Here is a 26,701-nt window from a genome sequence, read left to right on the forward strand (position 1 = left end):
CTGTCCGAATGGTTTAACCAGCGGATGCATTACCGTACTATGCATTCATCACTGAATAGTGTAACGCTGGTGCTGATCGCGATGATCCCCGTGCCGCGGGACAATGGCCATAGGTTGGGCATTGGAATTAACTAGTTAGTTGTTGCGCCCGTTTGAAATCTCCAACTCCAGCCAGGCACCTGATCCCGGCGTTGGTTCGTGGCAAGAAGCTGTTGTCTGTGTTGTCTACGGTCTTGGTGTCTTTCCCCGTAAGAGCCACGCAAGATCCCACACAACCGTCCATTCCGATTGAAAATGGCTGCAGGAGCCTTGCTGGGGACCCATGTGTTACCAGTTGGTCCATACCAGGAGCCAAAAACCGAAATCCACTCTCCACATAACTAATCCGTCTGCTCGGAGATAATCACCCACTGGGTAGGGAAGAGTGGAGCGCGGCAAGGAAGACTCCATTCCCACTTCCAGAGACTGATGTACGGTGTAAAAGCGTTGAAAATTCCCCTCCAAATGAAAGCCTAGATTTTCAACAGAAAGCCAGATGATCAATAATTAAGATATTATAAAATTCAAAACCAGTAAGCCAAAAGTAAAGAAAGAAAGAAAAATGAAAGTCAAACATGGCAGCCAAGGTCTGACGAACTAATGTGCGCGGCATTAATTTGGCTGGAATCTATGGAACTGTTCATCATACCTGACCGTTCCGAACGGTCAAGATTGGGCGGATTTTCAGGTTAGGTACGGACTTGGTAGGAGGCACAAGTAAAAAAATAAAAATAAAAATAAAAAGCGAAAAGATTAAAATAAAAAATGACTACCCAAGTAACTAACTTGATCATCCAGATTATAAGAACAAGCAGTTGCCCTTCTTTTCCTCCTCCCTTCTCTTCTCCTTTCCCTTTTCCTCCCCACATTCTTTGGGAATATCTTCCCATACTCTTCGTGCTTTTAGAAAAGCAGAGAAAGAAAAGCCAGAAAGAAAGAAAGAAAGAAAGACAAGGCTTGCGTTCTTTTTCTATGGAGCTCGTCGTCACCCCGCTCTTGACCGGGTTATCTTCCACCAGCATCTATGCCCACTAACTAGCAGCTGTCAGGATATGCTACGCCCCATCGTTACAATAATGCTCGCTTTTTTCTCTCTCTATTTCACTGATTGATTTTGTTTCTTACAATGACTGATGTTGCTCATCTCTTGCATTATGATTGACTAATAAGTTGACGTCGCTCACTGATTAGGGGGGAGATCAGTGGACAAGGACCAGTATCGGTTTCTAAAGGGACCGGACCTTGCCGATCACATCGACGTCTGACCTATTTCTCCAATTATTTTATCCTTTTTGATTGACAGGAAGAAAACAGAAGAAAACAGAAGAAAACAGAAGAAAACAGAAGAAAACAGAAGAAAACGCTAACATAGCACTGATCCAGACAAAAGTATCTTTTTCAAACATTCCATCATAATACTATTATTATGATTGTTACAATCATCTGCAGATTGAAATGTTTATACTGACAGCCGATCCATAAATTGGATGCTGAGAGTGATTATGTCATGCACGGTACTGCCACCCCACTCCGCCTGCTGTTTTCTCTCGATCAGTTGCCGCTCAACACGAAGCCGACCTGTTCGAATAATTCTCGACCGTGACGAGACTGACTTGCTTCTCCCTGTGCTCTGCCTCCAATTTACTGACTGGAGTTGTACTCTTTTTTGGATTCTTGAATTCTTTGAGTGACTCTTTTACTCTTCCCATCTCTTTTTGGATCCTCTGGTCTTCTCTCTCCACGTTCCCCCCCATTTCTGTCTTCCACCCACTCCATTTGCCTCCACTCGCTTTGTCTCCCAAGCGAAACACTCACCCCCCCTTTCCCTTCTCTCCTCATTCAGATCAGAAGGGGAATTTTTTCATTATTTTTATCATTTACCATTATTATTGATCATTATTACCATAAAAATAAATTACAAGCGTACTCCAACAAATAACAGCCCTACGCTTTTTTTGGTCCAGGTACGCCCGTTATTTCTTTTCCCACCCCCGCTCCCTGTCTTTCACTTGCCTATTACACGCTCTCCCGGGAGCTGTGGCCACGCACTATCTACTGGCCACTGGTCACCCACTCATTCTTCGGGACCACCAACGCACGTTGTGAATGTCGCTCCTCCTGCTCCAGTGTGTTGCTGCTTAGCTAGGACATTTTGTGGTCTATCCATGATTTGTTCCTGTCTTTGCAGCCGTGGTACTTGGAGATGTCTGGTGTATTGGAAATAGCGACACCCGTCTCCTTATCGTCTTATCATCTGCTGATGGTCTTTCAACTTCTGCCTTAGGCTGCCCTCCCTCTCTCTCTCTCTCTTTATTTTTTTCCCTCCCTGCGTGGCGTCCCGTGGTCCCGTGACCCGGCCGCTGGCAATCTCTCTCGCGGTCTCATTTCTCAACCCGCTACTATTTCGGGACCGCCTTCCATCGCCTGTGAGTCGGCCTTCTTAGTTATCCAACCTTGTCGGTATGTACTCTTTCATCAATATGGTCTCTCGGTCATCATTTTACATGCAATAATTCCCCAATTTCATTTCTCCCCCACACCTTATCCACCCACCAATTCGTTACTCCCCAAAGTTTCCCCTCCCCCATAGGTGGTTCCGGTCGGCGTGGCTTGGTCTGAGTGTGTTCGTTTGCTTTTCGTGTCGCAGACCCGAAGCGCGATTCATCCGGCCTCACCACGCCCGCCTCCCACCCCCCAAACCGGACGCGTCCAGACCCATTGATTTCACTTGGTCGCGATCGATGATGGTCGGTTGATGGTTACGCATGCTGTGTCATGATGGCTACCACCTGCCTCCAATCCTTGTCGATCGCATCTGGATGAATGAAACTCTGTCTTGCCTTTTGTGTGACAATTTCTGACAGCTCTCCTTGGTCTACAGATGGGTTGGTAAAAAACACACGACATGAATGCCTGGGTAGCCGACGGCTCGAATCTCCCCAACCATGATAATGGCGCTTTCCACCAAGCGACCATTGACCCTTCCACAGCCTTCCTCCATACCTCTCCCACGCCCCCTGACCCAAACCAGTTTCAGCGCATGTTCAATGGCATGCCCCGAAATGCCTCCCCTGGCTTCCACAACCCGAACCAGGTAATTCCATCCAAACGACCACGACCCGAGGATGGCATCGCGATGTCCCCTCGACAGGCACCTGGTGGCATGTCGCGGTCGCAGACGCCCCATCAGGTCCCCTTCCCCGGGTATCATGGCCCTGCCAATGGAGGTCCTCAATTCACTCCCCATCCCAATCCCTATCAACACCTCCAGGGGACACCACCCAATGTCACCCAGTCCCCGATCATGCAGGACTTTGACCAGCATGGGGTACAGCGAATGGGTACCGCGTCTCCGAGCCCGTTCACGCCCGGGCCTCAGGTAGGAGGACCGCACATGTCGCCCCAGTCCGATCATCCGAGCCGGGTCAATACACCGCAGAACAATTCGTTCATGCCGGCGCAGCCCTTTCCTCAGGGCATGGGCCCCCAATTCACCCCGACCCCGGCCATGACGTCCGCTGCGGTGCAGGCGCCGATGCAGGCACCGATGCAGGCGCATTTTGCCGGCATGCCGCAGGGATACCAGCAAGCAATGGCTGCCCAACAGCAGCAACATCAGCAACAACAGCAGCAGCAGCAACAACAACAGCAGCAGCAGCAGCAGCAGCAGCAGCGAATGCATGCTTTGCAGATGCAAAACCAAGGACGCCCCATGAACATGAATCCGGCTCTGGCTGGGCGTCCGGTGGCGGCTGGGATGAACGCCATGGCGAACCCGCAGCAGATGGCCGCCATCAGGCAGATGCAACAGACCATGGCGAAGCCCCCGAACCCGGAAGCCTTCATGAAGTCCTTGCAGAAGTTTATGATGTCGCGGAGCTTACCACTCGACATGAATCCGATTGTGTGCGGTCGGCCCATCCATCTGATCCACCTGTATTCCGCCGTGATGAAGCTGGGGGGTTCCAAAAAGGTCACGGCCGCCAACATGTGGCCCGTGATCTCCCAGCAACTCCATTTCCCCCCCATGCAGTTTCCCACTGCGATGCAAGAGATCCGGGAACATTACCAGCGGAATCTCGCTGTCTACGAACAAGCCTTCTTGAATTCCCAGCAGAAACAATTCGCGGACCAGATGCAGCAGGGCTCCTTACCGCGGCAGCCCAGTGACCCCTCGGGCATGCAGTTTCAGTCACCGACTGCCAAACCTGGTCCGGGCTTCGAGAATCAGCAACCGATGGGACAGCCCTCCCCCGGGAATCCACCGGTACCGCATCATGTGCCGAACCAGGCCGCCAATGGATTCTCCACACCGACACCCGTAAAGGGTCCCAGCAAGCCGCCGCCGCCGCCGCTTCAGCAACAACAACAGCAGCACCAGCATCGACTCAGCGTCTCCCAGGGGTCGCAACCTCCTGCAACGCCCCATGACCCTTCGAATCAGTTTATCCCGCAGTCCCCGGCGCAAGTCGGGAAAGGACCTGGTTCGGTATCGGGGAAAGCCCTTGACCAACTCGACGGGCCCTCCAACCAACCGCTCAAGCACCCCATCGAGGACCCCTTCAAGCCGATGGTACTACAAGGGAGTAATCTCCACGGACCCATTGCCGTGGATGAGATGTATCCTCTGGGGGAGGAGATCACGAGGTTCAGGCCCAATGTTCCTGCTTATGGGGAACTCGGGGTCATTGACATCCACGCTTTGATCATGAGCGTGAAATCCGGCATCCATGCCGAGATGCGCGTGGCCTTGGATACGTTGGCGACCATCTCTTGCGAGCCGGCCATTCAAATATCGTTGGACAACTGCGAAGACCTTGTGGACTGCCTGATCGATTGTGCAGAGGATCAAGCGGAGTTGCTTGCTGAGCATGCTGCAGAGGTCTCGGATGTGATGCTTCTTCCGTCCTACGAAGAGATCAGCCGTGGGTGCCAGGTCGAATGGACGTCCTTGGCAGATCCCTCCGAATTTGGGAGCCTCGATTACGAGCTCGATCGAGCTGTCGACAGACTCATCTGCGTCACCACCATCCTGCGCAACTTCTCGTTCGCGGAGTCCAATTTTGGAGTCCTGTCCACACCCCCAGTCATCGAGTTCTTCTCCACGATCATCCGCTATCTGGGGACGCGGAACATGCTTCTGCGGACCAACCAGAATACCTTGGATTTCATGAAGGACACTGTCATCTATCTTAGCAACTTAGCGCACACCATCCAGGTGCCGAGCCGGGAGGAGGCCGAAAGCCTCCTCAATTTCGTGCTGTCGTTTGCGCCGTTCCCCAGCCCAAGCCTGGGGCCGGACGGCGTCATGTTCACCTCGTACAATGCCTCTATCCACAAGTACACACCCGCCGCCGTGGATAGTTTCGCGAAGCTCCTCGCGCGGGATGAACCCAACCGAACATTCTTCCGGTCCATCTTCTCTGGCGATGGCAACGGCGTCCAACAAGATCTGCTCACTCGTGCTTTCGGGCTCGCCATCTGCCCTGTCCCCGACCAGCCTCGGAAACCGCTCGCCATCGCAGATGCGCGCAAGGTGTTCCTCATGCAGGGATTGCTGGCGGCAGATATCCTCTCCAGCTTCGCTGATGGGCCCCTGGCCAAAGCGTGGCTGGAGTCGCTGGATGGGTTCGCGATTCATCTCCTCAGACTATCTTGTCTGCTGAGTACGGAACGCGTCCCTCCACCCAATGTCAACGCACGCCAGACCCACGCCGTACGGGCCCAGGCGGACGAAGCCTCCGCATACAGCTCCATCATCAACCGAGGATTAGGCATACTCCGGCGCTTAGCCGAGAAGTCCAAGTATGCCGAGACGGACACCGCCCTGCGGTTCCCATCAGGGATCATCCCTAAAAAGGAGAGCTTACTTGGAGCGTTGCTCATGCGCAATGTTGATCCCGGGGTCGTGCGGCAGCTGATAACCTATGCGCGACTCGCCGAGTGACGTGGTGTACATTGCTATTGGGACTTGATGGTTTTTTCTTTACTTTATCATTTTATTTTTTTGCCTTTCCATTCCATGTCTTTTTCCTAGCGAAGGCCCAAACAAGCCTAGCACCAACATTATCTTTCCAGCTATCGGGATTGTTTTGACCTCATGTCTTGATTTACTTCACTCTCCGTAAACTACTACTACCACTACCTACCAACCTTTTGGAAACCCCTCCCCGCCCTCCATCTCTGTTTATTCATTTATCTCATGTTCTTGTCTGGCGCCGGTGGAAAGATATTTTGTGTGGGGCGTGACATGTTGTGTGTATTCCTGATTAGTTGTCTACTACTACCTACCACCTACTACTATTATTGTTGTACAATGTTGAATACCCTCAGGGCGAAAGATCGTGCATGATATCATGTCTACATGGGTAAAAATCATATTCTGAATTTGGTTAAATGGCACTTGCATTATCTTACTTGTACATTGATGATTATTCATTGGATAATGGCTTTCAAGGGTATACAAGGTACTAACGAGGTACTATACGAGTAGGCTGATTTTACAGTTACTTAGTCTACAGTCTATATTGTGAGTATGGACGTTTATAAGTAGGCACTATTTGAAAAGCTTGACTACACGCACCCAAGAAAATAAAAAGATAAAAAGAGACAGATCTCCTAGTCGACATCTATCTACTCCCATATTTACCATCGATACCACAATAGACATACTAACTAGCAACCGTAGATTAATCCACCAGCATGTACAGAGCTAGCTTAACAACTACTTACTCTATACTATGAGGATGGACTTTGAAGAAGCCACTAATTGAAAAGCTTTGACTATACGTATTCAGGGAAAATAAAAGATAAAAAGAGACAGATCTCCTAGTCGACATCTACTTTCCATGTCTACCATCGATACCCACAATAGAGATACTAACTAGCAACCGTAAATTCATCCATCAGCGTGTACAGAGCTAGCTGAGCGGGGAGACGATGATGAGCAGGAGCGCAGCGTAGATACAAAAATCAAACAGACAAACAAGACAATAAAAATACAAGATAAGACACCCAAGAACCAAACCAAACAGACTTAGCTTGATGAAAACAGGGACGGATGATAAATGCGACGAAACACCTGCACTGCGAGATAATACAAGGAAATAAGAAAAACGAAAAAGGAAAAGAAAATGGGAATTGAATTAGAAAAGGAAAAATAAGATGGACTTGACCCTTGGAGCAACACTAAGGCTTTCCTGCTCATAGCTTCTCATGTCTGTTTTGTTCCCTTGCTTTCCTCCTCATACTTTTAGTCATATATGTTGATACCGGTCTCTTCTTTTGTGGTTGGTGATGCTTTTGATGGCGATGGCATTCGAAATATCTCGTCGTGTTATTTCAACGACGCGAAATCGAGATGGGATTATAAGAAACGGGTGATCGGCGTTCATCCCGATATTAGTTATTTCTCGTCACTTAGAAGTTGCGCTCGAGGAGGAACTTTTGAATCTCAGGTTTCCGCCAGCCCTATAAACAATCGACTGGTTAGCGCTCCGTTGTGCTGGGAACGGGATGAAATAGGACATACCTTGACGACAATATGGCCATTCAGGCGGTTGATCGTGATATCCGGGCTCTTGGCTCCGCCAGATTCGAGTCCCAGGTACTGCGCCAAATCACTCCGCAACGCGTCCATATCACCCTCGGTCTTCTGGATCTTGGTCTGCTGCTTGGTACCGCCGGCCTTGGTGACCAGGTACACGGGGAGTTGGTTGGAGGCGGTGCGACGAATGAAGTAGGGGAGGTTGGTGAGTTGCAGGTTGACTGGTGGGCGAGCGGCGTCTGTCGAAGGAGCGTTCTGTTTGAAAGTCTGCGCCTGTCGGCGCAGTTGGACCAGGAACGTTCGCGTTTGCCCTTTCCCGGCGGAGAATGGAAGAATGGAGGATTGAGAGGGGCGAGTGACGGCTATTGGCAAGTTAGAGAGAGGATTCTAATGATGTTTCTTCTCATAGCAAGTTTTGATTGTGGTTTTTTTTCTGGTTTTTCCCGCCTCTTCTCGGGTGGCCAAGTTCCCGACCAACATGGGATTGGCAGTATCGGATCACAACTTACGAGAATTCATCGATCTAGAGGTGGAGCATAGTGACGAGAAATGACTACAAGACCCCGACGAGGGAGCAATAGGCTGTGTAGAGGATAGAGATCGAGGCAGGGTCGTCGACTGCTTGCGAACGGCCGAGCAGACCGGACGAACCGGGAAGAAGGAGGCCATGGCTATGGGGGGGTAAACAACCAAAGGGTCGACAGGGGAGTCACGAAATCGAAACCCAGAGGAAGCAGTTGAGCCACCGAGACCAACTGAGAACTCGAGAGATGAGGGGGAGAGGGGGGAACTGGAAGAGTTGAAGCTGGGATGGAGAGCCGACCATCTCTGGTTCTTTTGACGATTTCTCTGCATCGGCGCGGAGACCTGCCGCTAGTCCCAACCGGGCCTAGCGCGCTCAGCAGCCCTCTGCCGCCCACATTTTCGCCAGCGCAAAAGATGCCCGCACATTATTCTCATTGTCTTGTCCTTCCCTATCACCAACGGCCCCATCCAGCCTTGAATCCGAGACCTCAAGACCGCCGTCGCCTTCTTGATCTCTCACCCTCACCTCCCCCTTCTCCCACCTATTTTTCCTCTCTCCCGTCTGCTGTCTCGGTTCAATCCCCCAACCATGGCAGCCAACGCCCCCCCGTCCGCCGAGACTTTGCTCAGCGGTGCCGCCGCTCACCCCCCCAAGACCGCTGAAGAGATCGCCAACCAACACGACCTCCTGCCCCGATTGATCCCTTATCTCGACCGTCACTTGGTGTTCCCCCTTCTCGAATTTAGCTCTGGACAGGAGGATGACAAGGAGATTGTCCGGGCCAAATATGAACTGCTCAAGCACACCAACATGACCGATTATGTGGCCAACCTGTGGCAGGAGATCAACAACTCCGACTCGATCCCCGAGGAGTTTGTCAAGAAGAGGGAGGAGGTTCTCAACAAGCTGGAGCACTACCAGGAGCAGAGCGCCAAGATCACCGAATTGCTGCAGGATGATGATGTTGTGGGCAACCTGCGCAGCGACAAGGCTGCTAACTTGAAGTACCTCGAGGAACAGCACGGTGTCACCAACGAGATGGTCAACAGCCTCTACGACTACGGCCGCTTCCAGTACAGCTGCGGTAGCTACGGCAACGCCGCGGAGCTGCTGTATCAGTTCCGTGTGCTGTCCACCGACAACGACAAGGTCGCGTCCGCCACCTGGGGTAAGCTGGCCTCGGAGATCCTGACCACCAGCTGGGACGGTGCCATGGAGGAGGTGCAGAAGGTCAAGGATTCGATTGACACCCGGCTATTCAACAACCCGCTGGGACAGCTGCAGAACCGCTCGTGGCTGATTCACTGGTCTCTCTTCCCCTTCTTCAACCACGACCCCGCCCGCGATGTCCTGACCGATCTCTTCTTCTCCCCCGCCTACATCAACACCATCCAGACCAGCTGCCCCTGGGTCCTGCGATACCTCGCGGCCGCCGTCATCACCAACCGCAACCGCGTCCACAAGAACAGCAGCATGTACCAGAAGCAGCTGAAGGATCTGATCCGTGTCGTTCGCCAGGAGAACTACGAATACACCGACCCCGTCACCGACTTCATCAAGGCCCTGTACGTCGACTTTGACTTTGAGGAGGCGCAGCGGAAGCTGGGTGAGGCCGAGGATGTGCTGCGCAGCGATTTCTTCCTGGTCTCCGCCGCGGACGCTTTTGTCGAGGCTGCCCGTCACCTGATCTCGGAGAGCTACTGCAAGATCCACCAACGGATTGACATTAAGTATGTACCTACACACCCGAATCTGAAAGGGAATCCAAAGCTGACGATTATTCCAGGGATCTGTCTACCCGTCTTGGTCTGAACCAGGATGAAGGCGAGAAGTGGATCGTCAACCTGATCCGTGACACCCGGGTGGACGCCAAGATCGACTACCAGGAGGGCACGGTGATCATGAACCACCCCCCGCAGTCGGTGTACCAGCAGGTCATTGAGAAGACGAAGGGTGCTTTCTTCCGGACACAAGTTCTGAGGTGAGTTTTCCCGATTTTGGAATGAGAGAAGAACCATTACTGACAGTTTCACAGCGCGGCCGTCGCCAAATAAGCCGAAAGAACAGTCTTCTCCTCAAACAAAAGACTCGTCTTTTTCCATTCTTCCCCCGGTTCTGTCCGTTCATGTTATTATTCCTTACCTACCTCTTACCTGCAAGATAGGCAGGCTTCTCGCGTGATGGGACCAAAGCAGAGTGGCATCAGGCTGGCGTTCCGGTGGTCCACATTTCGTGTTCTCTTTGCTGTTCCTTTTCTTTTTCTTTTTCTCTTCCCCCTCTCCATCCCCCGTTTGTAATGCTCATCCTTCTCCCTTTTCTGTTTCCCTTTGATCTGTCACTTTGGGAGAAATGCTACGATGTCGCTGGTCTGGTCGGTTTCTTGGATTTGACGTGGTGAAATATTCCCTTGATTTTTCTTATCTTGAAAGAGGGAATTGTCTCCCACCTGAAGAAAAGGAAAAGAAAGAAAAAAATTATATACCGCTAAGCAGAAATCGACCAACTCGCCTTCCTCTGATCTTCAAAAGTGTGTCTATGTTGTTGGATTTGATCTATGCTGTTACGAATGATTGATTCTATAGAGATGAGTGGAAATTCGTCCTGAGGGCTTTTCTATTTGCTTTTTTACCTATGAAGAAGGTTAGTCTGTTCGTAGTTCGGTATTATCATATTATGGGTTTGTTTATATTTGTCTCGGCACGTCTCTGTTCGTCTTGTTTCGTTCTTCATTTGTTTACTTTTTATAACCTCGTATACTCGTGTCAGCCATACGTAGCTGTCTCGCAAGCATTCACCCCCAATCATCTACCTAAGTCTCTAGTCCGGCGATTAGAGCCACCAATCCATCAATCCATCAATCCGACCATCTGTAATTCACGAGATTCGAAAGCCATAGACTTGTGTATAACCTGGTCTGTACATCTGTATAGAAGGTAGTATGTATGTATGTGTCTAGTATAAAAGGAACATCAAAGACTTCTAGAGTGTTTCCAAGTAAACACGTCAAATCATGCGAAGCAGAACCCGAGATGAAGAGGGCGTCCCATTCCGATGATCATTCCATGTTAGATCAAGATGCGTATAGTAGTGTAAATATGAGAAAGGGGGGAGAGAGAAAGGGAGGGAGAAAACCAACAACAAGGATATAAAATGGGTATGAAAAGCGAGAACACAAACCGCAATGATCACAACAATAACCAACAAAGCAAATAATGAATAATAACCAGGGATATCACAGCAAAAAGCCATACCAAATGGCTCGAAAAACATAAATCAATATAAATAGAAAAAGAATGCATCGTTGAAACCCACCCGTCAACTCCAATCATACCACTGCAACTCCCCAGCTAAAGGCCCCTCCGCGACTCGTGTCTCGTCCGGGATCTCGAGCTCCGCACAAGCACGATATCGTTGATATAAGGCTCGGAGTCGTCTCTCGGGGAGGAAGATCCGTCCAGGATGGAGTCAATTGCCATGCGGACGGATTCCTGTCTTTCGTATTCTCTTGACATGGCTGCTAGGTCGTCGATTTGTTCCTGTTTACCGTGTTAGTTTTGACCATGCTATTATATATAACCTCCAAAGCAATCCCAATAGTGAGTATCAAACGGAGGTAAATCTAGATAAGGTAGGGCAAGAAGGGTAGGTAAGAAGAACACACCCGCGTTAAAGGTACACCAACAATCAGGTAACCTTCGCGCCCCTTGACCAAATCCAAGCGTTAGGGCGACCATCTTGTCTACGGAATTGCGTGCGCATTGTCATTCGTGGTGGAGGTTGTTACCTGGTACGTGTATGGCCTGACTGATGCTGTTGGACCGAGGAAGTATTGGATATGGCCTAGGACTATGTGTCGGGAGAGTCCGTATCCTGGGAGCCAGTATTGCTGGACTTGGGACATCTTCTTCTGGACGTATGGTTTGTACGTGCGTGCGTGAGTGGGTGTGTGTATGTATGTGGGCCAGCGAAGGTAGACGTCCAGACGGTCTTCTCTTGGAGAGAGAGATATGGAAGTGTCGCTATTATATATGGTGGTGGCGGTGATGATGATGACGATAATGATGACGGTAGTTAGCGTAGCGGTAAGCAGGGATCTACAGCGACGAGAAGCGCATATTCAACTATGATTGAATAAGTATTCGACGTTCCTCATGCAAGGGTATCCAAGGATAGACAGGTTTTATGTGGATAGTATCGCTCAAAGATCGGGCTAACCCAGGCGCAGTATATAGTATCATCATCATCATGCATGGATGGGATGGGTGACTGACTCAAAGAAAGGGCAGTGATCAGCATAACTATTGACATCTAAGAATCCTACCAGACAAGATTCCTGCACTTAAGCAGCTAGTGATATTGAGACCAAGTCCACTGTGTGTGGTTCTATCGCCATGCCATGTCGGATCCCGGAAAGAAAGTCGCCTCACTTCTTTCATCCAACCCTTTCCCGAGAAGAAAGTGAGGCTTGACTTTGAACAGGAGCTAACTAGGTCCCGCGCGCCCACAAATTAGACCACTATGCCAATCGTCGGGGCTTCTGCTGCGCCCTGGAGTTTTCGTTGTAGTTCTATTGCGTTCTTGGCTCATCCTGCGGTGAACTTCTTGCCCTGACCTAGAAATGGGGTCTGTCTGGTTGATTGTTGAAGGATGATGCTATGGCGCCATGGTACAGTTACCCCGATGTGAACTCCCCATAACTTGCTGCGTCGTACAAAATGGCTTCTTACAATCCAGGGATTCTTGCATCCCGAGCTTAGATCCCCGTAAATGACATCTGCACAGAATCGGAGTATATGGATTGTAAAAATAAAAACCTTCCCTTGCAGATCGCAGAGAAAGACACGTTGGATTTCGCCCGTCTTCAGCACGCGGTGAGACGGGATTACTTAATGTTATTATCTTGGTATAATATTCATTTGTTATCTCGTTCCCCCTCGTCTAATCACCAATTGCTTCCCAATTCCAAATGAAGTCCTGTCGATATAACCGCCGATCTGATGCAAACTCGACTAGTCCTCACCATGCATCTCCAAAACACCCCCAGAAAAAGCCAGTCGCGGTATGCAAGAGTCCGAATTAGGGCGGGAATTCCTTCCCTGGGCGTAGATGCTGCATGTTAAGCGCAGACTTGAAGAGAAATCCATCCTACTCACTCCGCTAAATAGACTAGTATGACCATGGTTGGCTCCGATGCAGGCAGGCAGCTTCCCTGTGACATGGGTTTGCCCTAGTCGCTTTTAGTTAATTCTTATAGTGCCGAGTTCAACCCTGTCTACTTTTTCAGCCCAACGCAGTGGATCTGGTCTTTCCCTACTGTAAGATCAGGTCTGCTGCGACTAGTTATTCGACATCTTGCAGGACGGCAGGTAGCCAAGATTCCCTCCCTTGCCAGTCATGGGAGGCATAGACATATACATAGACATTGTTTGCTCACGTGGGGAGTTCGATCTCGTAGTGCGCGTAAGGCCAATCATCTATTTGTATCTCCTTTCCTTCAGCTTTCCTCCCTCCGGTGTAAGGGAAAGTCAGGATGAGGCTAATGCGGCTACCTTCTCACATTATCATAACGAGCCTAAGCAATGTCTGGAGCATGACCGGCTCAGCTGATCGGATACACACTCAGGCACAATGGGGCTAGACGAGTCTGGCTGGGCCTGTGGAGCTGGTCGCTTGAGTAGTGGAGTTAGTGAGGCTAGGAGTCTGTCCGGACCGGACTGAAATGTAGATTTCCCCATGTTCGGGCTAGAGGTTCTTAAGGTTGATGTTGAGCTACTTTGATCCACCAACATACCTTTGATTGAGACATAGTGGGCTTGTGCGTAGGCTGTATGAGGTGTATGTCTGAAAAATGGGTGGAGTCTTCCTCATCCTGCTTGTTGGAGTTGCATTTCTTGATAACATGACTCACGGTGCGCTGCTCGAAGTGTAGACAACAAGCAATGCAGCCCCTGCTCTCAATTCTAGATAAAATGCTCCCCAGCACTATTCGTGAATAGCGTGAGCGATGAAACAGGAAGTCGCATAATGTGAACCTGACTCAATCCGAGCAAGGCTAGGTGGAGAGAAGATAGTACAGATGATGATACACCCGACATACTCTCGTGACGTGGAAGCAGTAGGCCTGTCACCTCTATGAGTGGTCTATCTGAGGATTGAGTAGACCCACAAGTGCATCGGCACTACCATCCTTTGATGCAAGGGCTGTCAGATACGAAATAAGAATGAAAGCCTCGAGGAGGCGAAAACAAGGCGTCTGCAATGCAAACGGTGCCGCAAGGTGTCGACCACGCCTCGAAAAGAAAATAAAAGAAAGGAAACGAAAAGAAAAAGCAAATGTAGAGAGATCGGCGTTGAACAATACAAATCCAGATAGTTTATATTATGGCAATGGAGACGTAACTTGCGCTGTGATGGCCCGCCTGGCGATAGTGTATTATTGTCTATTACTTTTCATAACTCATCCCAATGACAGCAGATGCAGAATTTCACCTCATAAAATATTTCCAGAGCCGCATCCAGCGACATTTACTCGGGAGGCGAATACGGATGTACAAGCATGTCGCTGAATCTGTAGAGGTCATTAGCGATCGATCGTACGACAGACGGGCTTTTCTAGGGACTGACTTTTCAAGCTTCTCCTTTCCTCTCACTTCCTCAACCAGGAGGGGCATGCGGACAACGTTGAAATCTTCGTAGAGCTCCTCGATCTGCTCCAGATACTTCTTCTGCATCTTTCTCCGTGCGTTGCACTGGTCACATCCGCTACCTTCCTTGGGGAACAGGAGTTGGTTGACCACGATAGAGTGCGTATCAATGCCGTAGCTCGTCAACTCCTGGATCATGCGCTCCGTCTCATACAGAGACAAGAACTCGGCGATACAGACACACACAAAGGTGGTCATATCGGCGTCCTTGAACTGGGAGTTGACTTCGCTGATAGTCTCCCTCAGGGACTCCATCTTCTGCAGGAGCTCGTCCATGTTCTGACCACCGGGCAGACCACCCCGGGCGCCAAGGATCGAGTTCAGCATGGGTCCGAACTGCGAGGACAGCTGCGAGAGTTTCGCGAGGGCCTTCTCAAGCACAGTGGGGAACTGGAGGAAACGCAGAGTATGACCGGTCGGAGCGGTGTCGAACACGATGACCTCGTACGAAAGCGACTTGACCTGCTTCAGGACCTCGGCAAATGACATGGCTTCGTCGACACCGGGGATCTGTTATCGTCAGTGGGGCTGCATGACCCTAAACCGATTTACCCCTCGCGGGGGGAGGGGGATCGCGTACGCTGAATGCCAGATCCTGCATCATGTTCCCGACGCCCAGTCCGCTCATCGGATCGTCCTGCTGTGCCTCACCGCTGGCCAGGAGGTCCTGGATGCTTCCATTGGGGTCGATCTCCATCGCGCTCAGGTTCGTGTATCCATCCACCAGGCGAGCCTCCTTTCCGAACTTCTGCCCGAAGGCGTCACTCAGGTTGTGTGCGGGGTCGGTCGAGATCAGGAGGACGGATTTGCGAGCTTTGGCCAGCTGGATGGCGAGAGAGCAGGAGGTGGTGGTTTTCCCTACACCTCCTTTACCACCCACGAAGATCCAGCGTAGAGTCTTCTGGTTGATGATCGACTGGAGGGTGGGCTCCATGAGATCGTCATCGTGGACGACGGCGGACGACATTTTGAGACTCGAATGGGATGGACAGGGAGCGGATATCGGGTTGTCTAAAGGTAATCGAGAAGGAAGATAGTGTCAGTTTTCTAGATCGAGCTACCTTGCAGGGCGAGGTTGAGAGGTTGACCTGACGCACTAGCAGCGATTCCCGGTAGATCCAACTGTTTTTAATTGCGGGCAGTCGAAGGTTCCGGAATGTGGGAGTGGCCGTGTCACAATCACTATCTAGTCCGGGGTGACACTTATTTCTCTGTGACAGATAGGAAGTATGAGGATATGATGAAATGAGAACAATGAGAGACAGTGAAGTAAGTAGGATAGAACGTACTTGCGACCACTGAACGGCGCCTAATTGTGCCAAAGTGGCACTGCTGTCTTTGTGCCTGAGGCTGCAACATCACCCGTCGTCATCGTCGGGAGTCCAGCCCACCTGGATCCCCTGACTTACCCTGGGGACAAGGATTCATCATGGCATAAAGCGTATGTAATCTTTGTTTACGTCGTGCTACTAGATATTCTCTTCCATATTCCTAGAGCATTGTCTTCTACAATTGTGACCTCTTGCGTATACAATCTTCTCTATATCCTGGAGAGGGTACATCTGCCGTTGAAGATGTTCAAAGTGGTCAAGCCGGATTCAGATATCGAGTACTCCAGGCAACACGTGCTTTCAAACCTACTATGCTGGAATGCTATAATGAATTTTTAAGACTTTCTATATAAGCCATGTTATTGTCCTGACAGACGATTACTGATCAATCTAACACTGGGTATCTCAAAAAAGGAACTGCTCACAAACACGCCAAGTCGGATGATACGGTAAAGTAAAACCACCAGGTGTGTTATGCAGGATTGCAAGGGTCCACTCTATATGGAGCCTCTTTTGCAGGTTTAGACATGATATAATGTCAGGTTGTGCTGGCAAACAAAGTGGAAGCTGCACATACTAGGTATATGTTTGACAGGAGGGATAGTCACGTGTCAGCTTGTTGAGCGTTGGTCATGGTGTACTGAGACACTCCATAGTAGGTAGACAGTGGGTCCCGCAGACTCTCCCAATGCCCAATGGTGTCCTTGACCTTACGGAGTCCAGACTTGTAGTTATTTTGCTTGATGACGCGCTACCGTGCACCGGTCTCCATTTGACAGGTATCTAATAATCTGGTGTGCAGGTATCGTATGCATGTGCTCATTAAAGTCGTATACAAGCGTATTCCGACGATAAACCCAGCCGTTCAAGTCAGTCTTTTCAAACCCAATTCCCGCAAGAGATACTGCAGAGAACGTAAAGCTATCGCATGATCAATCGCCTTCAGCAGATCCTCATTCTTAATATTCGGATCGGCCTGAATCAGATCCCGGAGTTTATCCCGTTGCTCTTGACTCAGGATGCGGGGTCGACCAGAGCGTGTTGACCTGGATGGTTGATTTATCGTTGAGATGGGGATGTTTGGATGTTGTCGGTGGATTCTTCTGTATCCTCAGCCGATTGTATGGAGTTGGACGATTTGACCCCGTACGAAGGGGTCAAGTTCTTTTCCTCGGCCCATGCTGATGCTGATGCTGTTGATAATACTATATGAAGTGTCAATGGTTGATGAGCGTGTTGAATCACGTGCAAGGGGGTGCTTGGCGGGGCGAACATATCTTGCGTTCCGCTGTACCTTGCCGTTTGTTGTCTGTCGATCGTTACTGATCCATTCGTCTGGGCAAAACCCACCTCTATTGCTTTGATACTGCAGGAAGACACGGAATCATCTGTCATGAGATTTCAGCGCTAATGGTTTTATCATCCTGCTGCAGGAGCTGCAGTAGGCATTTCCTATGCTTCCCGAAGAACGTTAGTACCTGGATATGGTGGTTGCTTCAGGATACAAAGACGGCTCCGAGTCAATGGTAAGTCGAAGCGTGACGTGGTATAGGATATCTACTTGGGCACATAAGTCATGTCTACTCCGCACATAGCCTGGTTATGTACTGCATATCTCTACTCGAATCAACACACTAGTCATCCGGTATATCACTGAAGGTTGACAACCTGCTAGGGTGTATCTCACTGCCGAATGTGGCGCTTACAGGGCTCCTCAGATTGAGTGCAGTGGCAAAAAAGACAAGGGTGAGCACTAAAACAGAACAGGAAGGAAAGCCTAGATTGTGGACATGCTGCTGTCACTCTTAATGTCTAGTATGTGGATAAATTGTAAGACTTTCTTGGCCCATATGCTGTGCTTATAGAGAAGCAAGTGGTACTATCTGACTTGACCTGCATATAATCGATAAATATCCAGAGTTATCCACCTGTTACACCTCATTATGAGAAGGTCCAGAATATTGAATGGTAAGTCGTCTGTAAGTTTCACCATGTACCTAAGGTACTTGTGCAGCCAAGGCCACGGGCTTCGATTGCTCCGCTTCCCTCGCCGGGTATTCTTCCGAGTTCATGTACTTCCCTCCTTTGAGTTTAGTAAGTTGCGGAGTGCAATCTAACTCGGGAGTAGCAAACACGAAAAGGTCAACCTCCATAGTACTACAGTACCACTACCAGACATGTGCAACATTTGGACATGTAGATTATTGTACATGTACCTCTGGATCCCCCGTTCGGACTTATGAGTGGCAATCAGCTAAACGAGTGAAACGCAAGCCTATTCGACCGTCCAGGCAGGCCGGCTCACCAACGAGCGACCGACAGGGCTCTCACGTGATGGGGGTCACGAGACGAACGTCCCAGAACCTGGTCTCATTGCGTCATCACCTAGCCTGAGGAGACCCAATCAGAAAATCAGAAGGGTCATTCCTGGTGGAAACTCGGGGCGAATGGATGGTCTAGAGGGGAGAGTCAACGCGTTCAATCACACATGCTGTGAGAAATTGACGAGCTTGAAGGAGACAAGGAGATAAATGGAGATACCCCGAGGAGATATAATGATAGAGAATAATGATATCCCGTTCGATCTACATGTGCCACCCAGACCATGTCTAGAAGCATTGAGGGTGTCACGAGACGGAGCCTTCCCTTTCTTGGGAGGTCTTTTTCTTTTTCTTTTCCTGACACCCTTCTTATGGGTTAGAAAAAAGAAAAGAGAGAGGTGGGTCTGGATGAAACCGATGAGTGGCTGGATCTGGTGGTTGGGTGGTTCGCTTCGAGTGGCCACTGGCCACCCGGCTGGTCCGATTTCCCGGAAAAATTCCTGTCGTCGTCACCGTGATCTCATCTCTGTCCACACTTGGATTTTGCCTTTGATGGATTGAATGATGGATTGAATAAAAGTTTCCCCCTGGATGGGAACTGTATATGTTGATATTGGGAACCCGAGGGGTGTATAGAATAATACATTGATTCAAGATATATTTATATATAATTTGCTATATATTGAATGGAGGGACCTAAGGTGTAGAGGTGGAAGTTGTATTTACTGTCTGACTTGCGTCATTCATGTTGGTTGAGAAGTGTCCAGGTTGGTTTCCAACCTGGAAAAACAGGCCACCACTGGCCTCTAGGTTTGCTGACTGATCTATCAGACCGGGATCAAACCGGATTAATAGAATCAAAGATATAGACCAGAGTCAGAGAATAGAGTCAGAATAGATCTCGAGTTCCAAATTCAGAAAGAAAACGGACATAACTTTCACGTAGAAAAAAAGAATTCAGTCAAGGTTACAATCTGGTAGCCAGTGACTATTTGTACTGCACCCAGGGTTGCATGGTTCTTTTTCTCTTCCATTTTCTTGACAGGAGTCGAGTTTTTCCTAGTTTCTCCACCTCTCTCGCCTCCTCCAATCGTTCCTCCAGAAAAGAACCTGCTTAGCTCACGACCCTCGACCGCCTCCCCTCATCCTTTTTCCCCTAAAAAATCCCTTGTTAAACAAACCCCCCCCGACTACGTCACAACCTTTTCTTCTACTCTCCCCTTCAACAGGTACTCTGGAGTACTGAACCCTACTTACTATACCGAGTGACTACGCCAAAAAAGCATCGACATCCAACTCTAAAACAGACATTATATCAGATCTGGAGATAGATATCAACCTCTTTTTCTGTCCAGTCGATTGTTTCTCTGCAATCCACTGGTCTTGACTCATCTTCTTCATCAATCCGTTCTCCCTTATTCATCATCGCGCGACACTGCTGATTTCGCCTCGGTCGCTTGCTTATTCTTTTTCTTCCTCCCTTCGGTCTTTGCGCTCGCACCTCCCAACCGTCCTCACGTTGTCGACCTCTTGTGTTTCCCATTTGATTGCTATTCTTATGATGTCTGCGGCGGTTGCTCCGACTGTGGCCGCTAATCTCCATTCCGACACTCGTAATCCATCCCCAATGGATTCAAAAAAGAACTTGGACGCTGAAGGTTAGTATGCCCGTTAGTCCTTTCTGTCGCGTGAATAGTTGGAGCCCTCCACCTCAACCCTTCCCTTCTCAATCCCTCTCTGTTTTATTTTCTTTTCTTTCATTTACTTGGTATTTTGTCTTTGGTGGTCTGCCGATCTCCATGGTTTTTAAAAAAACATTTTCCTGCCGTTGTTTTGAAACTTTGTTCGTTTGGTGGTTGGGGTCTGCGCCACGATCTTCTTAAGTACCTTTTGTCCGCTTGGCCGTCGGGATGATCTCATTTCTGTCGTCACTGATTGATTTCCCTCCCCCTTCGTCATCATCTCCGTCGCGTCAACAACATCAAGTACCCTAACACCTCGGCGTTGCGTGTGCAAACAAACCTCTTATCTGATTGGATCACGAGTCGCTAACCAGGATCTCTGAGCGTGGCAGACTCGCAAGCGTCGACTTCAGAAAATAAAAATCAAAAACCAGACGGTGATTCCCAAACATCGCTAGGACCGCCTCCGCGTCCTGCTATCAGCAGTGCTGCTGATACACCGGACTACTTCAACTCAGTGCACAACCCTTTCTCCCTGGAACCGAATCCCTTCGAACAATCCTTTGGCGGCGGCGGTAACGGCGGTGGTGCCTCGGGGGAAACACCGGGAAAGTCGATCCTTCCTCCCGTAGCCTCTCTGACGTCTCCTGCCCTGCCCGGTAATAACTCTGCCGGTGGTGGGTATAACTGGTCCAATTCGCTCCGCTCTGGGCCTTTGAGCCCGGCTATGCTCGCCGGTCCGACGAGCACCAACGACTACTTCGACAGCATCGGTCGAGGCTTCCCCACCCCCAACGAATCCTCACTGCGCACCGGGTTAACGCCAGGCGGTGGCGGTTCCATGTTCCCAGCCCCCAGCCCCAACTCGCAGGCGCTTCTCCAGCAGTTGCAAAGCGGGGGTGCGACCCCATCGACCATCGAGTTCCACCGGACCGCCCTGAACGCCGCGAAGAAGAACAACGCGAACGGCCCGACCTCGAACCCGACCTCCGAACCCGACCCGGGCAGCCAAGGCGCCAACAACATGGATGTGAAACCGAACGCGGCGGCGGGAGGCGATCCGTTCGGCCACCATGATGCGGCTGATGCGGCCAACGGGTTGTTTATGCTCGCGAAAGGCGGCCAACCAACCTCGAACCAATTTTCTACGTCCAACCCAACCTCCGTCCCGCCGCAGAGTGTCCAGGTCAATGAGCCGGACACCGGTGTCCAGAATGCCAATGGTTCGGCGCATGCGGGCCGCGAGATGAGCGGCAATCTCTCGGAAGAGCTGACGAAGCCGACGACCAAGGGCAAGGGCAAGAAGAATGCCTCGGCGAAAGGGGCTGGCGCCGCCAATAACAGGCGCAAAGCTGAAGATCCCGTCACCAAGGGAGCCAACAAGAAGTCGAAACTCAACAGTGGGTCCGGCAGCATGGAGCCGCCTTCGGATTTCGATTATTCGGACATGGAAGACGACAAGAAGAGGATGCCGGGCGATACCAAGAAGATGACCGATGAAGAAAAGCGAAAGAACTTCCTCGAGAGAAACCGGTAAGTGACCTGAAACCTGACGTCTGCGGGCTTTAGTATCATCCCAGGTGCTAACAACGTTTAGGGTCGCGGCACTCAAGTGTCGGCAGCGCAAGAAGCAGTGGCTTGCCAACCTGCAAGCGAAGGTGGAACTGTTCACGTCCGAGAATGATGCGCTCACGGCGACCGTCACTCAACTGCGCGAGGAGATTGTCAATCTCAAAACCATGTTGCTCGCCCACAAGGATTGCCCGGTTTCGCAGGCTCAGGGCCTTGGCTCGATGATGATGAACGGTATCCCGCCCGGCTACGAGACACATCCTTACAACATGGGAATGCAACCGGGCGCTATTCCCGCGCAAGGAATGCGGCGAGCGTAAATCGCTATCCCGGATCTGATTATTTTGCTTCCAATCTTTGATACTCGCCGGAGTCCGGGGAATCACTTTGTTATTCTTCGTTGAAGAGATTGTCCACTCCCTTCGATCTTCTTTGAGCTCCCGACTTCTTCCTCGGGCTTCTGGCTGGCATGGGCAGGTGTTATGATGTATACGAATTCAAAACGGACGGGCTAAGTTAGGTTGTGCGACATGGGATTTGTTGAACCACTGGAGTGCAAATTCGGCGCAAAAGTTGGCTGCTGTTTTCTTTTCTCCCGTGTCTTTTTTTTTCTCTTTTTTTATTTTCTTGAACTATTTCCATTTCCCCCTTTTTGTCCTTCTTTGTGACCCAGCCACTGGCCTGTGAGAAGCACGTGTCGGACCCTGGACAAGTCCACCTTGATAGTGCGCCCTGGCTTGCGTCCTCCACTCCCTCTCAGCCTGGCTTTGGGGGTTTTTCAATTCGCTTGTTTCATATTTGTGATACTGGGTATTGGCCTATCTTAATTCTTCCTGCGGGAATAAGTGTTCGTTTGGGGGCGTTTCTGGTGGATTTCTGCTGGTCTATTGTTTTGAGACTTGTTATTGTTATTAGTTGATCTTGCTAGTCAAGCAATTGCTATCCATATGCTTGGTTATTCGAAGATATAGGCTCAAGATGATCCGAAGTAGTCAAGTAGTAATTTGCCCCGTAAAGTAGTACAGAAGCTGAAGAAGGTCGGAGTCGTTCCTTCACTGACGATGCGATGCGATCTGACAATGCTTGGCATGGCGGGCATACATAACCATTCAAACAACCCAAACTACACAAACAAAAACATTCGGTCCGTTGTCTCCACGCGCTCTTTGGCGATAGACTTGACTCCATTGAAAGTCCACGAAACTACCTTACATGTGAGAACTGCGATCGAGTGATATAGACCGGTGCAGGACGCCATGGGCTGTATTATCGAACTCTACTGAATTCACAATACCGCATACGACACACCCCTCTCACGCCGCGCGTTTCCCGTTCTCCGATAGACGGCGCGATCTAGCAACCCACGAACCATTGAGCCTGGTACGAAACAAATCAAGCGTCACACACACATACACATCACATACAGACAGGTAGACAGACAGGACGGAAACAAAACAATTCCTCCAACGGAGAAGCAAAGCACAATGTCCACCCGCCAACCGGCGCGCCCACGCCGCATCGACGACGCCCTCTCCCAGCTCGTCGACTCCCTCACGCCCCCAATAAGCGACTCCTTCCCCACCGACGACGAAGAAGCCCTCGCCGCAGCCGAAGAACAGCGCCACAACGCCTACCTCGAGCACTCATGGCGCGTGCTCGACGCGCACGCCGCCAACCCCGCAAACGACCCGGTCACGGGCACGCCGCCGCCGCCGGGGGAATCAACCGGCGGGGCAGTCTGGCGGGCGGGGAGAACATCAACAATGCGGCGGACATGATCAAGCGGAAGCTGCTGCGGCAGAATGCGAGTCCTGATAAGGCGGTGCGGTTTGGGAATCTCTACTCGCGTCTGTTGACGCAGCCTGTGCTGTCGCAGAAGTGGGCGATCTTGTATCTGCTTTACCGGCTGTCTGGGTCGGATGAGTATGATGGTGGGGGTGGGGATGGGGATGAGGAGATGTTGATGGGGGGCGTGGATAGTCGGAGTCCGCAGGTGGAGACGGGGAATTTGCAGAGTATGCTGTTTAAGGGCCAGCGGGCGAGGAGGGGCACCATTCAGCGTATGGCGGAGTACTCTGATGAGGATGGGCCGGCTGTGAGCTCGTCGGCGTCGCAGATTCCTGCTAGGGCGGAGCGGAAGGTTTCGGCGCGACGGCAGCAGCAGCAGCAGCAGCAGCAGGAGCTGGAGAACGAGAAGGCGAGGGAGGCGGAGTATGATTCGGATAGGGTGCGTGATGTTCGGCCGCCGCCGCCGGTGAGTCGGTCGCGGGCTAATACGGGGGCGAGGGAGCCTCTTGCGCCGCCGCTGGAACCAGTGCAGCAGGAACAGCCGAAGGTGGAAAAAGTCCAGAGTGTGGCACCGCCGAGTGAGCAGGGTCTCTTGCGCGATCTGCCTTTCAACCTGCAGGGGTTGTCGTCGTCGAGTCTAGAGTTTCTGTCGCCTTCTACGTTGAAGCTACCTACCACGCTGCCTGTACCCATGGTGTCTCTTTTGAATACGCTAGCCGAGCCGTGCTTGCTATATCGAGGTCTGGCGAACTTTGTTGAAAGTTCTGGAGATGGATTGCTCAGCCAGAGTTTACGCGCCGCTCTTTCGATCGAGCTGCGGTCTTATCTGGGCCTGGTTGCGACTTTGGAAGGGGAGATCCGACGGGCGCTGGTCGCGATGAGCGAGTCCAACGATGCCCAGAGTGCGTCCAAAAGCGGAGTGACGTTGAAGCGGTGCGTGGTGTGGACTAGAGACGCGACCATGGCCTTGCGATTGATGAGCTTGATTGTGGAGGAAGCCCAGAGTAATAGTATGTGCCGTTCATGTTTCTCCGATGATGCTTGCTCAGTACTGATGATTCTATAGACAGAAAAGGCGGCCAATTGATCTCCCTCATCCATGGGTTTTCAACTTCTCATGGAGATCCGTTTGTTTGTGCATTTGCGGAGAAAATTCTTGCGCAGGTTACACGGCCTTTCTACGATATGCTGCGGCTGTGGATCTACGATGGAGAGCTCTCGGATCCTTATAAAGAATTCTTCGTCTTCGAGCCAGAGTTCAGGCCGAGCACTGATCCGCGGCGCATCGCGACGAGCGTGTGGGAAGACAAGTACAAGCTGGATGATGATATGGTGCCGTCGATCATCACGCAAGAGTTTGCGAAGAAGATCTTCCTTATCGGGAAGTCCCTGAACTTCATCCGATACGGCTGCGGCGACTCCGGCTGGGTTGAAGCATACTCCAAAGAAGCCTCCAAGGAGCTGCGGTACGGCGATACGGCCAGTCTGGAGACCTCAATCGACGAAGCCTACAAGACCACAATGGCGCGACTGATTTACCTCATGGACGACAAATTCAAGCTGTTCGACCACCTGCGGGCTCTGAAGAAATACCTGCTCCTAGGACAAGGCGATTTCATCGCTTTACTCATGGAGTCGCTAGCCTCGAACCTCGACCGTCCAGCCAATTCACAATATCGACACACATTGACCGCGCAGCTAGAGCACGCGATCCGAGCCTCGAACGCGCAGTACGACCCGCCGGACGTCCTCCGCCGCCTGGACGCGCGCATGCTCGAGCTGAGCCACGGCGAGATCGGATGGGACTGCTTCACCCTGGAATACAAGATCGACGCCCCCGTCGACGTCGTGATCACGCCATGGGGCTCCACGCAGTACCTAAAGGTCTTCAACTTCCTCTGGCGCGTGAAGCGCGTCGAATTCGCCCTCGGAAGCACCTGGCGCCGATGCATGACCGGCGCCCGAGGCGTCCTCGGCAGCGTCGACGACAAAGTCGGTTACGACTGGAAGCGCGCGCGTTGCGCCATCGCCGAAATGATCCACTTCGTCAACCAGCTGCAGTACTACATCCTCTTCGAAGTCATCGAGTCCAGCTGGGACCAGCTGCAAGCGTCCGTCTCCAAGCCCGGCTGCACACTCGACGACCTCATCGAAGCGCACACCATCTACCTCGACTCCATCACGCACAAGGGCCTCCTAGGCTCGACGTCGTCATCCAAGACGGCTTCCACAAACAGAGAAGACAGCTTCCTCACCCAACTCCACACGATCCTCAAAATCATGCTCTCCTACAAAGACGCCGTCGACGGGCTGTACTCCTTCTCCGTCGCGGAATTCACCCGCCGACAGGAAGTCAGCGCTAAGATCGAGACGCGCACCGCCCAAGGCCGCTGGGGGCTCACAGAGCGCGATCTGCTCTCCTCCCGACGCACCGCATCGTCTTCCATCTCGACTCCCAATCTAGCAAGCCGCCCCGGCGACGACACGCCATCCTCCCTCGCCCACCACGACCTCTCAGCAGACGACCACATGCTGTCGTCCCTGCGCGTCCGCCTCCGCGACCTGTCCGCGGAGTTTCGCTCCAGACTCAACATCCTCCTCGGCGACCTGGCCTACCAACCCGACCTCGACATGCGCTTCCTCGGCGTAGTCATGAACTTCAACGATGTCTACGAACCCGTCCGTAGACGACGCACTGTCGGGGCTAGCTCGCGAGAAAAGGAACGAGCTCGTCGCAAGGCGGCTGCTGCTGCTGCCGGAGCGTCCGCCGATGCCAGCGACAGCCACGGCAATGCGCAGCCAGAGGCGAAGAGGGAGAAGAGGGATGGTGGTGCTGTTGATGTTGGGAATGCAAGCGGTGGGTAGAATGGTTTCTACAATACTTCCGCTGAACAATTTCCTCCCTCCTCTCTTTTCTTACTCTTTACCCTGGTTAATATTCCTTTCTTTTCTCGAGTTCATTGAGGAGCCTTGCATTTCATTTGGACAGTGAGATTTGTCGTTTGTTACGGAGTCATGGTGGGTAGGCTGGGAAGGTTGGGTCGGTGGGCATGATGATCATTCATGTTATTCTCATAGATAGTTATAGTTATGTAAAGATGATAGACAATAACTAGTTAACTCGATGTACAATCTATCTATCAAGCCAAGCTCTATCCTACTTAACTAAAACTAGTACTGCGTAAAAATAAT

The 26,701-nt window shown here is 51.1% G+C and overlaps 8 protein-coding genes across 8 annotated transcripts; 4 read left to right on the forward strand and 4 right to left on the reverse strand.

The window, feature by feature from the left end:
* Nucleotides 1-2,944: 2,944 nt before the first annotated feature.
* P168DRAFT_314488 (putative ARID/BRIGHT domain protein (SWI1)) lies at nucleotides 2,945-5,986 on the forward strand (the record flags this gene model as incomplete). Its single annotated transcript, XM_024839778.1, has 1 exon — nucleotides 2,945-5,986. One exon carries the CDS (start codon nucleotides 2,945-2,947, stop codon nucleotides 5,984-5,986), a length of 3,042 nt encoding a protein of 1,013 aa, XP_024696979.1.
* A 1,472-nt stretch (nucleotides 5,987-7,458) lies between these two features.
* P168DRAFT_314489 (mitochondrial 54S ribosomal protein mL49) lies at nucleotides 7,459-8,254 on the reverse strand (the record flags this gene model as incomplete). Its single annotated transcript, XM_024839779.1, has 3 exons — nucleotides 7,459-7,509; nucleotides 7,571-7,947; nucleotides 8,095-8,254. The coding sequence occupies 3 exons, from the start codon at nucleotides 8,252-8,254 to the stop codon at nucleotides 7,459-7,461; spliced, it is 588 nt and encodes a 195-aa protein (XP_024696980.1).
* A 445-nt stretch (nucleotides 8,255-8,699) lies between these two features.
* Nucleotides 8,700-10,165, forward strand: P168DRAFT_314490 (eukaryotic translation initiation factor 3 subunit E; the record flags this gene model as incomplete). The annotated part of the gene is made up of 3 exons (XM_024839780.1): nucleotides 8,700-9,841; nucleotides 9,898-10,092; nucleotides 10,147-10,165. The coding sequence occupies 3 exons, from the start codon at nucleotides 8,700-8,702 to the stop codon at nucleotides 10,163-10,165; spliced, it is 1,356 nt and encodes a 451-aa protein (XP_024696981.1).
* Nucleotides 10,166-11,081: 916 nt separating this feature from the next.
* On the reverse strand, nucleotides 11,082-11,587 carry P168DRAFT_15863 (uncharacterized protein). The gene has a single exon (XM_024832844.1). It carries the CDS (start codon nucleotides 11,379-11,381, stop codon nucleotides 11,115-11,117), a length of 267 nt encoding a protein of 88 aa, XP_024696982.1. The 5' UTR covers nucleotides 11,382-11,587; the 3' UTR covers nucleotides 11,082-11,114.
* On the reverse strand, nucleotides 11,254-12,136 carry P168DRAFT_15836 (uncharacterized protein). The gene is made up of 3 exons (XM_024832843.1): nucleotides 11,896-12,136; nucleotides 11,773-11,814; nucleotides 11,254-11,647 (listed from the first exon to the last, which is right to left on the reverse strand). The coding sequence occupies exons 1-3, from the start codon at nucleotides 12,010-12,012 to the stop codon at nucleotides 11,459-11,461; spliced, it is 348 nt and encodes a 115-aa protein (XP_024696983.1). The 5' UTR covers nucleotides 12,013-12,136; the 3' UTR covers nucleotides 11,254-11,458.
* A 2,500-nt stretch (nucleotides 12,137-14,636) lies between these two features.
* On the reverse strand, nucleotides 14,637-15,782 carry P168DRAFT_294460 (ArsA family ATPase; the record flags this gene model as incomplete). The annotated part of the gene is made up of 3 exons (XM_024837956.1): nucleotides 14,637-14,679; nucleotides 14,736-15,325; nucleotides 15,396-15,782. 3 exons carry the CDS (start codon nucleotides 15,780-15,782, stop codon nucleotides 14,637-14,639), a joined length of 1,020 nt encoding a protein of 339 aa, XP_024696984.1.
* A 4,312-nt stretch (nucleotides 15,783-20,094) lies between these two features.
* On the forward strand, nucleotides 20,095-22,041 carry atfA (bZIP transcription factor atfA; the record flags this gene model as incomplete). Its single annotated transcript, XM_024839781.1, has 3 exons — nucleotides 20,095-20,125; nucleotides 20,542-21,682; nucleotides 21,747-22,041. The coding sequence occupies 3 exons, from the start codon at nucleotides 20,095-20,097 to the stop codon at nucleotides 22,039-22,041; spliced, it is 1,467 nt and encodes a 488-aa protein (XP_024696985.1).
* Nucleotides 22,042-22,869: 828 nt separating this feature from the next.
* P168DRAFT_15962 (tubulin gamma complex associated family protein) lies at nucleotides 22,870-26,630 on the forward strand. The gene is made up of 2 exons (XM_024832846.1): nucleotides 22,870-24,519; nucleotides 24,576-26,630. The coding sequence occupies exons 1-2, from the start codon at nucleotides 23,367-23,369 to the stop codon at nucleotides 26,372-26,374; spliced, it is 2,952 nt and encodes a 983-aa protein (XP_024696986.1). The 5' UTR covers nucleotides 22,870-23,366; the 3' UTR covers nucleotides 26,375-26,630.
* Nucleotides 26,631-26,701: the final 71 nt, after the last annotated feature.

The sequence above is a fragment of the Aspergillus campestris genome (assembly GCF_002847485.1).
Source record: "Aspergillus campestris IBT 28561 chromosome Unknown P168scaffold_1, whole genome shotgun sequence".
NCBI lineage: Eukaryota > Fungi > Ascomycota > Eurotiomycetes > Eurotiales > Aspergillaceae > Aspergillus > Aspergillus campestris.